Raw genomic sequence first — 16,046 nt, forward strand, 5'->3', positions numbered from 1 at the left:
ATTTAAAAAATCTAATGGTAACTTATATGCTTTTTTAACATAATGTAATTTTCAATTTAATAATGAATTTAAAATTCATTAGGCAAACGACAGACTATAAAAAATGATTGAAAATAATTTCTTAAAAAACGTCAAATATTCCACAAAATAAATTAAGATTTCCACACGAATTATATACAATTGTTATGAATTATATACAATTGTTATTAATTATATACAATTGTTATTAATTATAAAATAACACATTATAAATAATATTAATTATGAAAGCAAAATTATAACATGGTAACTTTAATCCCACAACTCACAATAAGCTTTCTTAATACACGTCATAATGATTTGGATAAACTACTAAAAGTCGTTACAGATTTGATAATATGCACACATACATATTACTCTTACATACATTCCTTGCTAATATTTAAGTTTTAAGAATTAAAAAGTTAGTTTTAATTCAAAACTATGAAAGAATTTATAAATTTACAATCATGCAATAGTTAATACATCTTTCAATCTACTGATCTAGCTTCGAACAAAAAAAAAAATCTACTGATCTAGCATAGCTGGGGAACTTTCATCTAACAATACAGCCAGAGCTTTTCATACCCCACACAAATAGATTTACTATCCCATTCCTCCTGCTATCAAACCTATTATACCCTTTTTACACTGTCACCATGGAAAACTACGAATCCCTCGCCTGCTAGAGTTGCTACTGCATTTCTCAGCTGAAAGAAAACAGAAAAATGAAATGTCAGTCCATGCCCCATTTATCTTCCAGTGTATATACGTAGTTATTTTCTTACTTCTTGAAGGTGAACTTCGCTGCCAGAGCTCTGCTTCTTCAGCTCATCCAGTAACTACAGGATAAATCAGGTACGTCCAAGTGTCAACTGCTTGTGACTAACATTAACGAACGCACATCTTTATGTCTAGTAAAGGATCAGATTGAGATTGATTTACCTCTAACAAGCGCATTGAAGGTCCCCCAAGTTGCAACTTCTCCATAATTATGTTTCGGGTTGCAGATACAAGATTCTCTCTTCTCATCCTTTCACTTGCTGAAACTCCGGTTGTGATGAGATCCATATCAATTGTTCCTTCAGAAAGGAGAAAGGGATGGTAAGGCATCATTATATACTCTTTTGTCTGACAAGGAAAATAGAATCATAAATTAAGGGATAGACTATTGGAGAATTACCCGTGGAGTGATCTGTTGCTGATTGTTGCATTGCAACTTCCAGAAGTCGAAATGCCTCGATTACATCACTCTTTTCGACCTGTACACATCGAAAAGCACAAAGGAATTTCAAAATTCTGAAATTGCTTCTCAAGTGAAAGCCAATTTACACATACACAAAGGGAGCTTTACTAACCCATTCTGATAAACGAATCCGTGCCAGAGCTTCACTTAGGCGTATCAAACTTTCTATCTGCCTAGGTGTTGCGGTTATCACCTAATAATACAAAATAGCCAAGTCACAAAGCAGGCTTCTATTTGTATCATAAAAAAAGTTAAAGAGTTGAATTGTGAAATATCTAAGAAAAGGATAAGCATGCAAAATTAACTAGTTTAGATAAGAAAATTGGGAATGGTTTTAGCACCAAATGAAGCGCGGTATGGTTTAAGTGAAAAAGTCCAATCTAAAATGCAAGGGATCACTAATTAGTAAAAAAGACTAGGTTTAATTACTAAAACCTCTTGATATTTTCCATAACACACACTTTGGTACCTCTTATATCAAAATTAACTATTTTAGTCCGTGTATTATCATCACTTTGGTACCTCTTATATCAAAATTAACAATTTTAGTCCGTGTATTATCATTATAGAAGAATGCAAGACTTAGACAGATTGAAGTGTTCTACACTATATAATCCAGTGAATTACCAAATATTACATCAGACAAGCATGCAAGAAAGATGGATGAGAAATCATGCAAGAGATAGAAAGATGAGAAATACAAAATACCATCACACCTTTTTGGTACTACCAGGGAAATTTCCTCTCCTTCTCATCTCAACATATCCTCGAGTCAACTCTTCAGCAGCTTCATCAGACAACTTTGGATGAATATGCTTGCGAGCATAGCTCACGTATGCAGTTAATGTAGCAATGTCTAAGACATCCTGCTGGGCAATCTACAAATGGACAAAATTTTAAGAGAAATCGCTGAATAAAGGCTCTCACAAATGAAGTTTGCTAAAATTCACCAGACCTCAGGATTCTCAAAGTGCAAGGAAACAATATGCTTGGCAAGATGCCTATCTGTTTGTTCATCAGCCTTGTCAAGAATCAAGTATATGAGATCAAACCTGAGAAAACATACATGATTAGATTCATTATTTTAGCAATAACTGCCACTTAAAAGTGTTCACTATTATTCTGTCAATCTTTATTAACTTGTTGCAGCTGAAATGAAGGAAACCACAAGAGAAATATTAGAAATATGCAACATATTTTCTGCTTCCACATTGCAATTAATCACATGCATGCACAGCCATGATCATTTAGATTCCATAGAGCTGCTTACTGCCCCAGACACATTGAGTGCGGATTGTGCCCCTCACCTGGATAACAAGGTAGGAGGAAGATGTATGTTATCAATCACAGACAACCGAGGATTGTAGCGTGAGCCAATAGGATTTGCACAGGCTAATACTGACGTTCTTGCATTAAGGGAAGCAATAATTCCAGCCTTTGCAATAGAGACAGTTTGCTGTTCCATCACCTGCAAGAATTAAAATTGGATTAAACATTTACATTGCATGAAATCGAACAACTGAAATACTAAACAGATTATCTTTAAAAGCATGGTGCTGAGTCACATGTCAGTGATGCTTGCCACACATAAACTTAGATCATATACAGGGAAAAAGGGAACCCGAGAAGAAAGCTTATTTTCTGGATTATCAAAAGGATAAACAAAAATAATCTAAACCATATGAGTAGCATAAACATATTGCCTGCTCATTCAAGTTCTCACATACAACATTTGTGCTGACAACTAAATTTACCAGTTAACAGAAAGTTTTACTTCCATTGCACTAAAAAATAGACTTCCTGCAAATTCTAAAGAAAATAACCTCATGCAACATGCTCCGTGCATTTTCAGACATTTTGTCAAATTCGTCAATACAGCAGATCCCTCTGTCACTCAGAACAAGTGCTCCACTCTCCAGAACCTATAAGAATGTCATAAATATCAACATCTCCCAAAACATTATGTATATGCAAGCACTAGTTGAATGAAAACAAAGATAAAGATCATTACAGAGTCGTACCGTTTCCCCTGTCTCAGGATCTTTGCTAACATATGCAGTCAAGCCAACAGCAGAACTCCCTCTTCCACTAGTATAGATGCCACGGGGAGATAATTTGTGTATGTATTGTAGCAGCTGGGACTTGCTAGTTCCAGGATCACCCACAAGAAGGATATTGATATCACCACGAAAGCTAGCACCAGATGGCAGCTTCAGGGCATTCCCACCAAAGAGCTACATTTTAGGCAATCAACTAACAATCACTATCAGAATTGTATTTGGGCATATAAAATTTTACAAAGTCCAGCTGAAAAAGCAACAACAGTACAATTTCTAAAACTTATACAAGTACCTGGCAGAGAAGACCTCTCTTCACATCATCCAGCTCCCAAATGTTTGGTGCCAAGGACTTTGTTAGTCTGTCATAGATATCAGGCTGTCTAGACAGCTCCTTTAATTGATTTATCTGGAATTTCAAACAAGAATGTGTCAAAGTGGACAAAATGAACAAAATTTCTTCCAGGACAGAAGAAAGCATATGTGGACATACTTTCGCTTCATCAAACTGGATATCTTCCTCTACTCTATGTGAGCCATTATCAACTTCCATAGGATCCTCTGCCAGCATTCTTGACTTGTCAGTTTTCTTTATATGAAGACAATCAATATAAGTCTGCAGTCAGAAGGAAAAGATCATTACATTCATGTGACATCATCCCTGAAAATTTACTTGACATGTTGCAAGAGAGGCTTCAACTAATAATGGGCAATAGGTTGACACATGCCTTGAATAATGATTTTACAGTTCTTTGCGTGGATCCAACTCTAACACTCATAGCTCTGTAAATCCCAGTGACCTTGAGAAAACAGGCACAAATTAATAGGAGAGACAGAAGTTTCAAGCTACACGCATACAATGTGTTCTATCCTGGTCTCACCTCAACTCTGTCACCAGGTTTTCCAGTGTCCACCAATTTGTCATGCATCAACAAGCTCACTGTGTGAGGTGTTCCTCCTTCAGGGATCTCATCAGGTGTCTCCTGGAGCCTCACTATCTGCTTATCAGCAAACCTGATATTTAAAACAGGACCAGTTAACTACGAACCAACAGGAAGCAACAATTCTCATTTTGAAGGTCTGAGAATTGGTTTTTAAGTGGACAGTTGGGCTTATTTGATATATTAAGAAATATCCATAAATCTCCTTCCTCCTCTCCCTTCAGAAGTTCATGTCTCATACCTCATTTATCCATAGGTTTTAAGTTGGGAAGGTTTGATCTAAGTCTTCGTGTCAGACAGGTTCAATTTAGTCAAAAGTGAAAGATGTAGGCAGTGTAGAATTTCATCTCCAGTAGGACTATGGTTTGTTCAATATTAGTTAATAAAATAAGTAAATAATGATTTGCATAACAACATGCGACAGCTTTGTGCTAACTTGTATGTTTATACCACAAACGAACAACAAACAGACAACTAATATGACAGCTCATCCTCCAGTTTGGATTAAAAGCACAAAAATGAAAAGAATTTCTGCAACAACAAAACTTCTACCATACATTCGTTCAGAAGTGCACAATTAGAGTAGAAATGGTAGAAGAAAATTGTTGGTAATCTTATAATACATGCCACTGCTATTCTCAGTCAGAAAGATAAACAAAATTCAGAATATTAACCAAGCAAATCAAACTAAGATAGTTGTTACCTGCATCGGTTATGAACCAATGTCATAGAGTTCCTAGCAAGACACTCTTGCTTCATGCATATTGTAGGTTCATTTATTCTTCCTGATAATATCCAAAGGTCAACGAACAGCATAACATCATACAAAACAAGTAGACAATGGACTTAAGCCAGTTAACAGTTGAGCAATTACCTCTATCTACAACAATGGGATCAGAGAAGTACCCACACACAAGACATCTAAAAATTGCTTCCCTGATCTCTGGTATTATAGAACTGCAACGAATTATCATTCCCTTGAGGGATACCATCTTCTCGATATCTAACCAAATTACACCCGTAATCCATCAAAATCTTGATTTACAAATATACATAATTTTTCATTAAATAAAGCCATAAAAATTCAACTAAAATATAAAAGGAAAAAGAATACCCAGTAAATATATCAGGTTAAATATCGTCATTATTCACTGAAATTTAAAGAAATTCAGCAAAAAAAATAAAAAATAAAACGCCCTACATTTTCAAATTAAAAAAATGGATAATTGAATCACTACCAAATTGGCTAAAATTGAAAAAGAAAAAAAATTACCAGAAGGGTTGAGATTTCTCATAGTCGTGGAAGTCTTGAGATTATAAATCCTGACTTGCACATGCTTCTCGAACAAAGGATTAATCAAACTCACAATATCCATCAAAACAATATCAAAGATGGCCAAAACCTCAAGTGGGTACCTAACCATCTTCGTATATAAATCAGAATCATAACCAAACACATCATGCGCATCAACATCAAGCCACTCCCCTTCAATTTCCAGCACTCTATGTATTGCTTTCATGTACTTCCCTTCCTCAAAAATCTCAGTCCCTTGATTTTGATTATTATCCCTAAAATGCTTCAGAAACATCTGGATAGCAGATTTAACATCCTGAACACTGATATTGGTGCCCCACACGAAAGTGGGTGTGGCTTCATCCATGTCATCACCTCCTTCAGAGGAAGGTGCGCACTCAGAAGCGGAAGATGGAGTTGAAACGGCAGCTTGACGAGGATTAGACCTACTCCGGCGAGGAGTCGGGGTTGATTCTGAAGTGGCGAAACGTGATGGGGGATGAGGAGGGGTAGCGAACGCAGAAGGGGTAGTGGATCTACCCCTGCGTCTGTTCCGGCGAGAGGTGTCGACGGCGGGGGATGAGAATGTGTTGCCGATGGGACTCGAGAGGGAATCATCCGGAGAAGAAGGCCCTGTCAGGATTCAGAAACAAAAATTCAAAACCATATAGACAAAACAAACACAGAGACACAGAGAAAGAGATATATACCATTGTTGAAGGGAGCTGGAGAAGAATCGGAGGCCATGGCTGCAGACTGAGTGAAGCAGAGAGTATAATCAGCGTTTGGAGGGAAATGATTTGGGGCTGGTTTTTGACTCTGGGTAAGGTAATATGGCGGGAAATGGTATGGTTTTCGCGCCCTATTTGTTAGTGGGCTCCACGTGGATGGGGCTTGTAACTTGTATGATTAATAAGCTCGTTGGTGAAGTTGGGCTTGTGTTAAAAGGAATACTGTACCAGATATAAAATTTTCCATATTTTATTAATTGAAAATATAAATTTATTATTTTTAATTTTTACGAGATTTTAAATTTTTATTTAATTAAAATACATTATTTTTTAGTAAAATTTATTTTTTTAAAAATAATTTAATTGAATTAGAGATTGATTTTATCAAAAGAAAAATAGTTTTAGCTTTTCATAAATTTAAGAAAAAATACTAATAACATAAATAAAATTTTAACACTTTCAAGAAATTTAAAGAATTTTTTAATTAAGTTAAACCAATCAAATGCCTGAATTCTATTTGAAAAATAACATTAAAGTTGTCAAAAATATTTTTTCTTTATTTTATAATTTTTATTTATTTTTTTTATTATCATAATTATTATCAATTTTTTATACTATAATAATATATAAATTAATTATTATATTTCTATTTAATTTTATATTATTTTAAAAAAATAAAAGATTTTTTAATATTTAATAAAATTTAATATTTGTAAGAGAAATATAATAAAAAGTTAATAAAAAATTATTTTTTTAATATATACGGTAAAAAATAAATTAGATAAAAATTATTAAAAGGAGAGTATATATTAAAATGTTAAAATAATAAAATATCTTTCTTCTAGTTTTTAAATGATATTTTATTTTTTAAAAAATATCCTAACATAACTGAGAGCCAAATCAACATTTACAAAAAATCAGATTAAATAGTAAGATAATTGATTTGTCTCCGTTGCTGTTTCTTTTAATAAAAACTAAAATTCCATATATATTGATTTTGAACATAATATATATCAAAAAGTATGAAAATATAAGTTTTATTGAGAAGGTGGTTACTTCTTTTAATATTATCCGAACAATTTAACTCTCATTCAAAATAAGAGAATAGATAAAAAAAAAATTAATTTCTTTTATTTTAGATATAGTTAATAAATTATTATAAATTAACTCTCATATCTTTAAATAAATCCAATTAATTAAATGGTAAAATGCAATGTTTTTTTCACAAATATATTTTGTGAAGCTCATATATATGTGTAACGTAGTATGAGTTTTAAATTTGAGATTTTCATAAAGACATGCTCCATATGCTAATTTTTTAAAATTTCACGTCGATTATATATAAATGGATATAAATTTATATATTATCAATAAATTTTAATTTAAATTTAATGGTTGTGATGATCTTTTCCTCTTCCTGGTCCATGATAGATCTGGTTTTCTTCTGGATCCTTTCTTGTTGGACTCCCTGATGGGTCTCTCCATGTTCTACCTGGTGAAAGGATCTGTAAAATAAGAAAAAATGATCAGGGGTCTACCGGGGGTGCCCCGGCAGAGGCCCTCCGACGCTCAAGTCAGATTTTATGGCTCAGAGTAGTATATTTAGGCAAGGGTTACAGAAAGAATAAAAATGGTGTCCAGGAAGGAAAAAGAAGAAGAAGAGAGCCCCCTCTGTATGGCCTCTACCGTGATATATATATCTGTCTCTCTGCCACAATGCTAGCTGTCTTTTGTCGCCTAGCTCCGTATGTACGGATGTGTCAGGCGCCTGCTCCATGCGTAACGACCATTAATTCTCCTCTGATACGTATGATTCTCCTCTGATACGCATGCGGAAGGACTTACCAGCGGGGCATCTTGGTCATTTTCCCCTTTCCGGGCTGGGTTGAATGGTAGGGCTGAAGTTGAGCCTGGTGAGGGCCTGATTACTGGGCCGAGAGGTTTGGGCCGGTTTGATTAAGGAGTCTAGGCGGAGTCCGGCCCTGTGACTGAGCGGGCGGGACCTGGCTCTCGAGGGGAATATTGAAGCCTTCGGATCATGGACTGTTTTCATGGGCCTGGCCTTTATACCGGGGTGAAGAAATCCAGCGATCATCAATTGCCCCTTTATCTCCTCAGCAGTTATTCCATGACTGGTGAGGGGATAAATCTTTAAACTCTATTCATGACCGTGTGGTCTGAGAACTGCTCCTGTCGAAAGTATCCCTTTCTTGCCTTTTTATTATTTTTGCCTGAGCGTTGGACTCTTGTGTATGTTTTTTGCCCCTGAGTATTTATGGGCTGTCTTCTTTCGAGCGTTTTGCGGGCTCTTTGTTGCTTGGACCTTTCTCTAGGTCAGCTGAGTTGGTTTAATGTGAGCGGTCAATTCTCGAGGTCGTTGCCTCTCATGATTGCCCCTGATTCTCTGTTTGGCTTTGTATTTTGGTATGCAGTTTGCTTAGGAATCGCCTTGCCTTAATTCGGTCTGTCTTATCGGGTTTACCAGTACTGCGCTCGTTTTCTTGAGATCGGCATGATGCTTTGGTACTTTTGGCTGTTGTGTGAGATTAAAGTCTCTCTTCCTGATGACTTGAGCTCCTTTGGGAGGTCGGAGTTTAGCTTTTTCATTTATGGTCCCGTGCCCCAATCTTTTATGTGAGATCAGAACTATGTTCTTTATGAGTTGTTTTTGCTTGTTGCACCGGATGATCTTAGGGATTCTGGCTATTTTTGCTCCGGGAGATCTTTGAGATCTTTGCCGGTCTTCTACCTCAGTGAGGTCTTCTACCTCATTGAGGTCTTCTGCCTCAGTGAGGTTTTCTGCCTCTTTGAGGTCTTCTGCCTCTTTGAGGTCTTCTGCCTCTTTGAGGTCTTCTGCCTCATTGAGGTCTTATGCCTCTTTGAGGTCTTCTGCCTCATTGAGGTCTTCTGCCTCATTGAGGTCTTCTGCCTCTTTTGAGGTCTTCTGCCTCATTGAGGTCTTCTGCCTCATTGAGGTCTTCTGCCTCATTGAGGTCTTCTGCCTCTTTGAGGTCTTCTGCCTCTTTTGAGGTCTTCTGCCTCATTGAGGTCTTCTGCCTCATTGAGGTCTTCTGCCTCTTTGAGGTCTTCTGCCTCTTTGAGGTCTTCTGCCTCATTGAGGTCTTCTGCCTCGTTGACGTCTTCTGCCCCATTGAGGTCTTCTCTTGTCAGGACCTCAGTGAGGTCTTCTTTTGTCAAGACCTTATTGAGGTCTTCTCTTGTCAAGACCTCATTGAGGTCTTCTCTTGTCAGGACCTCAGTGAGGTCTTCTTTTGTCAAGACCTTATTGAGGTCTTCTCTTGTCAAGACCTTATTGAGGTCTTCCTTTGCTAGGACCTCAGTGAGGTCTTCTTTTGTCAAGACCTTATTGAGGTCTTCTTTTGCTAGGACCTCAGTGAGGTCTTCTTTTGTTAAGACCTTATTGAGGTCTTCCTTTGTCAAGACCTCATTGAGGTCTTCTCTTGTCAGGACCTCAGTGAGGTCTTCTTTTGTCGAGACCTTATTGAGGTCTTCTCTTGTCAGGACCTCATTGAGGTCTTCTCTTGTCAGGACCTCAGTGAGGTCTTCTTTTGTCAAGACCTTATTGAGGTCTTCCTTTGTCAAGACCTCATTGAGGTCTTCTCTTGTCAGGACCTCAGTGAGGTCTTCTTTTGTCAAGACCTTATTGAGGTCTTCTCTTGTCAAGACCTCATTGAGGTCTTCTCTTGTCAGGACCTTAGTGAGGTCTTCTTTTGTCAAGACCTTATTGAGGTCTTCTCTTGTCAAGACCTTATTGAGGTCTTCCTTGTCAAGACCTTATTGAGGTCTTCCTTTGCTAGGACCTCAGTGAGGTCTTCTTTTGTCAAGACCTTATTGAGTTCTTCCTTTGTCAAGACCTCATTGAGGTCTTCTCTTGTCAGGACCTCAGTGAGGTCTTCTTTTGTCAAGACCTTATTGAGGTCTTCTTTTGCTAGGACCTCAGTGAGGTCTTCTTTTGTCAAGACCTTATTGAGGTCTTCTTTTGTCAAGACCTTATTGAGGTCTTCTTTTGCTAGGACCTCAGTGAGGTCTTCTTTTGTCAAGACCTTATTGAGGTCTTCCTTTGTCAAGACCTCATTGAGGTCTTCTCTTGTCAGGACCTCAGTGAGGTCTTCTTTTGTCAAGACCTTATTGAGGTCTTCTCTTGTCAAGACCTCATTGAGGTCTTCTCTTGTCAGGACCTCAGTGAGGTCTTCTCTTGTCAGGACCTCAGTGAGGTCTTCTTTTGTCAAGACCTTATTGAGGTCTTCTCTTGTCAAGACCTTATTGAGGTCTTCCTTGTCAAGACCTTATTGAGGTCTTCCTTTGCTAGGACCTCAGTGAGGTCTTCTTTTGTCAAGACCTTATTGAGGTCTTCCTTTGTCAAGCCCTCATTGAGGTCTTCTCTTGTCAGGACCTCAGTGAGGACTTCTTTTGTCAAGACCTTATTGAGGTCTTCTTTTGCTAGGACCTCTTGGGGACCCTGGTCTTCAAGCTCCGGGAGGTCTTTTAAGATCCTCACCGGCCGTTTTTATTTTGTTTTCCCAGGAGTTCTAGGGGATCCCGGTCTTCATGCTCCGGGAGGTCTTTTAAGATTCTCACCGGCCGTTTTTATTTTATTTTCCCGGGAGTTCTAGGGGATCCCGGTCTTCTTTGTTTTCCCGGGAGTTCTAGGGGATCCCGGTCTTCATGCTCCGGGAGGTCTTTTGAGATCCTCACCGGCCGTTTTTATTTTGTTTTCCTGGGAGTTCTAGGGGATCCCGGTCTTCTTTGTTTTCCCGGGAGTTCTAGGGGATCCCGGTCTTCATGCTCCGGGAGGTCTTTTAAGATCCTCACCGGCCGTTCCGGGGTGACCTCGGGGCCCGCCGGCAGTTTTTTGTTTTGTTTTCCCGGGAGTTCTAGGGGATCCCGGTCTTCATGCTCCGGGAGGCATCTTTAAGATCCTCGCCGGCCGTTCCGGGGTGACCTCGGGGCCCCGCCGGCAGTTTTTTGTTTTGTTTTCCCGGGAGTTCTAGGGGATCCCGGTCTTCATGCTCCGGGAGGCATCTTTAAGATCCTCGCCGGCCGTTCCGGGGTGACCTCGGGGCCCCGCCGACAGTTTTTTGTGCCTTCTTGAGGTTTTTGCATAAGATTCAGGCTCATTGGCCTTACTGTCGCTTCGTCATCTCAGCTGGTTTTGTGCCTAATTGAGGTCTTGTTTATTTTTCTGAATTTTTCTCTCGAATCGTAGGAAGCTCCCTTCGCAGCATATCATAATCTCTTCCGGGGTTAAGTTTTTGTATATATTCAAGCTCATCATCTGAGAATGGGATTGAAGCTTGAGGCCAATGAATCCACTCAAAATATGGGTCCTCCAATGTTTCGTGTTAAAAGAAGAGGAGAATCATTATGAACAGGACTGAGGTCATTACTCAGTACCATATCCCCAAAAGTCAAGCAACTCTCCTCCGTGGGGACTTTAAGAGCAATTTGCAACCTTCTTTTCACTGTATGTGCATTATCGCCACGATCCACTTCCGTCCTCAAGACACAACCAGTCTTAGTCTGCACAAAAACTCGTCTCCTCCCAGCGGGTTGTTTCCCCTCCATTCTCCTGTTCTCGTGATATTCCCCACCGAGTGGGCTGTTGAAGATTGCCACTGCCATCTGGGTTTGAACTGGGCTGTCCCAAGCACGTAGTCCACATGACGACGAAATCGGCAGCACCGACATCGTTCATGTCGACGCCGGCCTGCATGGTCGCATTGCTACATGGTCACGCCGACCTCACTTGTTGGAGCTCGACCAGACCCGCGACTTCCTCCTCAGGTCGGCACGTCTTTGGCAGCTCGTGGAGCGCTGGTGACGCTGGTCATCTCAAGATCGATGGCGACGAGATCGGCAGCACCGACATCGTTTATTTCCGTGCCGACCTCACTCGTTGGAATTCGACCAGACCAGCAACTTCCTCCTCAGGTCGGCGCGTCTTTGGCTGCTCGATCTCCTTCCATTCTTGCTATTTCAACCATCCGACCTGCTTTTTCCTCACGGACTCCTCTTCTCTAACCTGTTACCTGGAACTTCACAGCAGATCTGCCCATCCAATCTCTACAATATGTGTATTGTTGATCTCACAGTTTTTAACAAAGATATTCATCATCTGAAATTTCACTTCTTTAAATCTCAAAGAAAAGATTAGTAATAATAAAATTTACTAAATATTAAAATAAACTATTTAAAAACTATCAAAATATTCTTGAACCAGCTGGGTCTTTCTTTTCAACTTAGTTATTCAGCTAGGTTATCCGCTGGGTTGTCTTCCCCGTCCTCGAGGTGACCGAGCTTTCTCTGCTGTTACAACGCACGGCTTCGGGCTTCACCGGTGACACCCATGATTGGACACGACATTGGATCGTCACCTTCCCGCGCCGGCTGTCCTGACGCCATTCATCAGGCGTGAAATCACTGTCATTGTGAACCCAAAGCAACGGATTCCCTGTTTTTCACTCTTTCCGAACAATGATGAAGAAGAAGAAAAGAGAAAAGTTGTTGCTGATTGGCAGTGGGCCCTAATTGTAACGACCCGAAAATCGGACCGCTACCGGCGCTAGGATCCAGATCGGCTTAAGGCCGCCAGGACCCGTAGCAAGCCTGACATATAACCTGTAAACCTGTATAATCCCATACATGATCAACAACATGCATAAAAATTTAAAACTTTTCTTTTTAAACATCCAACTCAACCTGAACATACATGTACATAGTCCTGATCATAATCATGATCCCTCTGTGGGACCTCATCAATGCCCCAACGGGCGATACAACATGAGATGAGTTGGCTTCCATGAACATTATAAAACATTTCTATAAATCATGTATCAAAAGGGATAACAATACTCATAGGGTCAAGCACATCTATAACCTCAATATTCCTCATTACATAACATACTGAAATCTCTTACATTACATCATAGTACAATTGTCATGTCCATAATCTCACTATTACAAAAAACATGCTTCAAAACTCTGGCTAACCTCCTGGTCTACCCTGTACCTGCACATCTGGGGTTAGGGGAGAGGGGTGAGCTACAAAGCCCAGTGAGCAGAATAGTAAAACATTTAAAACGTATGATAACATGAAATGCATCACATCACAGCTAATCACATCAAGGATGAATTTGTCACCAATAGTCCCCTACATGGACCAACTGTGCCAGGGGCGTAGAATGGGCCTCACTGGTCTTTCTCTTACATAACATAACATAACATGGTCCAACTGTGCCAGGGGCGTAGAATGGGCCTCACTGGTCTTCCGTATCGTATCATCATCATCATAGCATAGGGGGGACTAATGGATCATTCAACATCCATCCACATCATCAACATAATATGAAATGCACATATTCGTGAGTCTAATGCAACACCCTATTATCTCATGGCATTCATGATGCGTGAATCATGCTAAACTGATTTATTTATTTAAAAGCATAATAGTTATTCCACTCACCTCTGGCTGAAGCTCTACAGACTCTGAAGCAGCTATCTCACTGCTGAGGTCCTCGGTTCCTCGGGTCCGAACCTACACAGGTGGACTCCAATGAGGGACCAAACATACATAAACATGACTCTAATATACTCCCCAAAAACCCCCTAAAACATCATAACCAATCTCATAAAAACATGCAAGAAATGGCTGAACAGGGCACTTTCGGCGGCAGGTTCGGCGGCCGAAAGTCCCTCCAGAGCCGAAAGTCAGGCAGGTTCGGCGGCACCTTCGGCGGCCGAAACTCCCAGACAGAGGTGAAACTCATGCATGTTCGGCGGCACCTTCGGCGGCCGAAAGTCCCAGACAGAGACGAAAGTCTCCTTTCGGGGGCAACTTCGGCAGCCGAAAGGCCTGCCTCACCAGCCATGTTCGGCGGCCGAAAGTGCCTTCGGCTGCCGAACCTGGTTTCTGCCAAAGGGCAGAAACTTGGCTCCTTTGTGCATTTTTGCCTCCAAACTCACCAATCATGCATAAACTTGTTCTAAAACATGCATACATATTCCTAGGGGCCTCAACAAGCATATACCCCAACTACAACACTTCAAATACACCCAAACAACACACATTGTTCAAAACATCAAGATTAACCCATAACTCCACATATAACCTAACATGCATTTCTACCCATAGATCTTGCATAAAACTTAATGAAAACACATAAGGAGCTTAAGATCGGCTCTTACCTCTTGAAGATCGAGAGGGAGACGACCTAAACTTGGAGATCCACGAAAATGAGCTCCTGAGTTCCCAAAGCTCCAAAACTTGGTTTAAAAGCTCCAAACTTACAATGTGAGTTTAAAACTCAAGAAAAATGGAAGAGATTTGGAAGAAGAACACAAGAGTTGCAAAGGGAAGGTCGGAAGCTTGCTGTGGCCGAAAATGGGAGAAAGCTCGCCCATTTCGGCTAAGTGCCCCTTTTATAGGTGGCTGGCCAGGCCACGTTCGGGGGCCGAATGTGCCTCCGCATCCATGCAATGTTCGGCGGCCGAACTTGACTTTCGGCGGCCGAACCTGGACTGCCCTCACTCATGCTTTCGGGGGCCTAACGTGCCTCCAAAACGCATGCACGTTCGGCGGCCGAACTTGACTTTCGGCGGCCGAACCTGGGTGTAATACCCGGCTCGAGTCCGGCATCGGCATTCCTGTCGTCCGGTGGAATCCCGGGTGTCGGAACCCTCGAGAAGGGTAATGCATATGTTTTCCAAGGTATTTTCACTTGTTTTCAGGTTTTGAAGTGTTAAAAGACTTGAGTTTTGAAAGAAAAGGAACAAGGGAGAACTGCAAAGGTTCGGCCGCCGAAGGTCACTTTCGGCCGCCGAACATTGCATGGTTGCGGCTTCACGTTCGGCTGCCGAAGGTGGTCTGGCCAGCCACCTATAAAAGGGCCAAGGGTCGGTGGAAGGAGGTTATTTCTCCTCCACTTGCAGCCAGAGGTGAGTTTCAGCCTCTCCCATGTTGACTTTCGTGTTTTCCATGATTTTCATCAAATCTTTCAAGAGTTTTAAGAGTTTTGGTGACTTATGAAGGTTTTGAGCCAAAGAACCAAGTTTTGAAGTTTGGAGCTTTGGAAGAGCTTTTCTTCATATCTCCACGTTAGGATCCTTCATCCTCAAGTTGTGTAAGAGGTAAGTGAAGATCCTGAGCTTCTTTGATGATTTTGAAAGGTTTTATGAAGTTTGTATGGGTAGTATGCATGTTTAGGTTTAGGTGAGGTTTTTGGTGATTTGTGGTGGTCAAACATGTTTAAGTGTTATGGGCTATGTTTGTTTGGGGTTTTAGGGTAGTTTTAGACCCCTTTGTGCATATATCTATGTATATGCTAGTTGGGAGTAGTTGAGATGCATGTTTGTAGATTTTTGGGCAAAGTTTGCATGAAACAGAGCAGGGTTCTGCCCTTCGGGCAAAACCAGGTTCGGCCGCCGAAGGAAGGTTCGGCCACCGAACCCCTTGTGGAGGCAGTTTCGGCTGCCAAAGGTTGCCCCCGAAAGCTAGGCTTTCGGTTTAGAAAGGGACTTTCGGCCGCCGAAAGAGGGAGTTCGGCCGCCGAAAGGGTGTGAGTTTCGTCTCTGGACGAGACCTTCGGCCGTCGAAGGTGCCGCCGAACATGCATGAGTTTCGTCTCTGGAGAGGGGTTTCGGCCGCCGAACTTGCCGCCGAAAGTGCCCTGTCCAGCTTTCTTTTGCATGTTTTATGTGATGGTTTTAGGATTGTTTAGCGGGGTTTTGGGGAGTTTCTTA

At 40.6% G+C, this 16,046-nt stretch overlaps 1 protein-coding gene across 2 annotated transcripts; it reads right to left on the bottom strand.

Annotated features, from left to right (window-relative positions):
• Positions 1–435: 435 nt before the first annotated feature.
• LOC110608263 (DNA replication licensing factor MCM4) lies at positions 436–6,399 on the bottom strand. Of its 2 annotated transcripts, XM_021747477.2 has the most exons (18): positions 6,267–6,318; positions 5,536–6,189; positions 5,137–5,265; positions 4,966–5,047; positions 4,203–4,335; positions 4,050–4,121; positions 3,815–3,937; positions 3,617–3,730; positions 3,286–3,498; positions 3,088–3,186; positions 2,572–2,732; positions 2,220–2,316; positions 1,981–2,142; positions 1,377–1,457; positions 1,202–1,280; positions 964–1,100; positions 807–860; positions 436–728 (listed from the first exon to the last, which is right to left on the bottom strand). In XM_021747477.2, the coding sequence occupies exons 1-18, from the start codon at positions 6,301–6,303 to the stop codon at positions 654–656; spliced, it is 2,502 nt and encodes an 833-aa protein (XP_021603169.1). In that variant the 5' UTR covers positions 6,304–6,318; the 3' UTR covers positions 436–653. The 2 variants fall into 2 exon arrangements, with proteins under 2 accessions (XP_021603169.1, XP_021603168.1); XM_021747476.2 differs by having other exon boundaries at positions 3,617–3,937; positions 6,267–6,399.
• Between the last annotated feature and the right edge of the window lie 9,647 nt (positions 6,400–16,046).

This window comes from Manihot esculenta, chromosome 11 (genome assembly GCF_001659605.2).
Source record: "Manihot esculenta cultivar AM560-2 chromosome 11, M.esculenta_v8, whole genome shotgun sequence".
In the NCBI taxonomy this organism is placed as follows: domain Eukaryota; kingdom Viridiplantae; phylum Streptophyta; class Magnoliopsida; order Malpighiales; family Euphorbiaceae; genus Manihot; species Manihot esculenta.

What these genes read in the sequence shown, in the direction of transcription:
- LOC110608263 (XM_021747476.2), bottom strand. Translation starts at nt 6,303, where the DNA reads ATGGCCTCCGATTCTTCTCCAGCTCCCTTCAACAATG. An exon ending in AACCTGGTGACAGAGTTGAG is followed by an intron (nt 4,122 to 4,202) that starts GTGAGACCAGGA and finishes TGTTTTCTCAAG; the next exon opens with GTCACTGGGATTTACAGAGC. An exon ending in AGAGAGGTCTTCTCTGCCAG is followed by an intron (nt 3,499 to 3,616) that starts GTACTTGTATAA and finishes CCTAAAATGTAG; the next exon opens with CTCTTTGGTGGGAATGCCCT.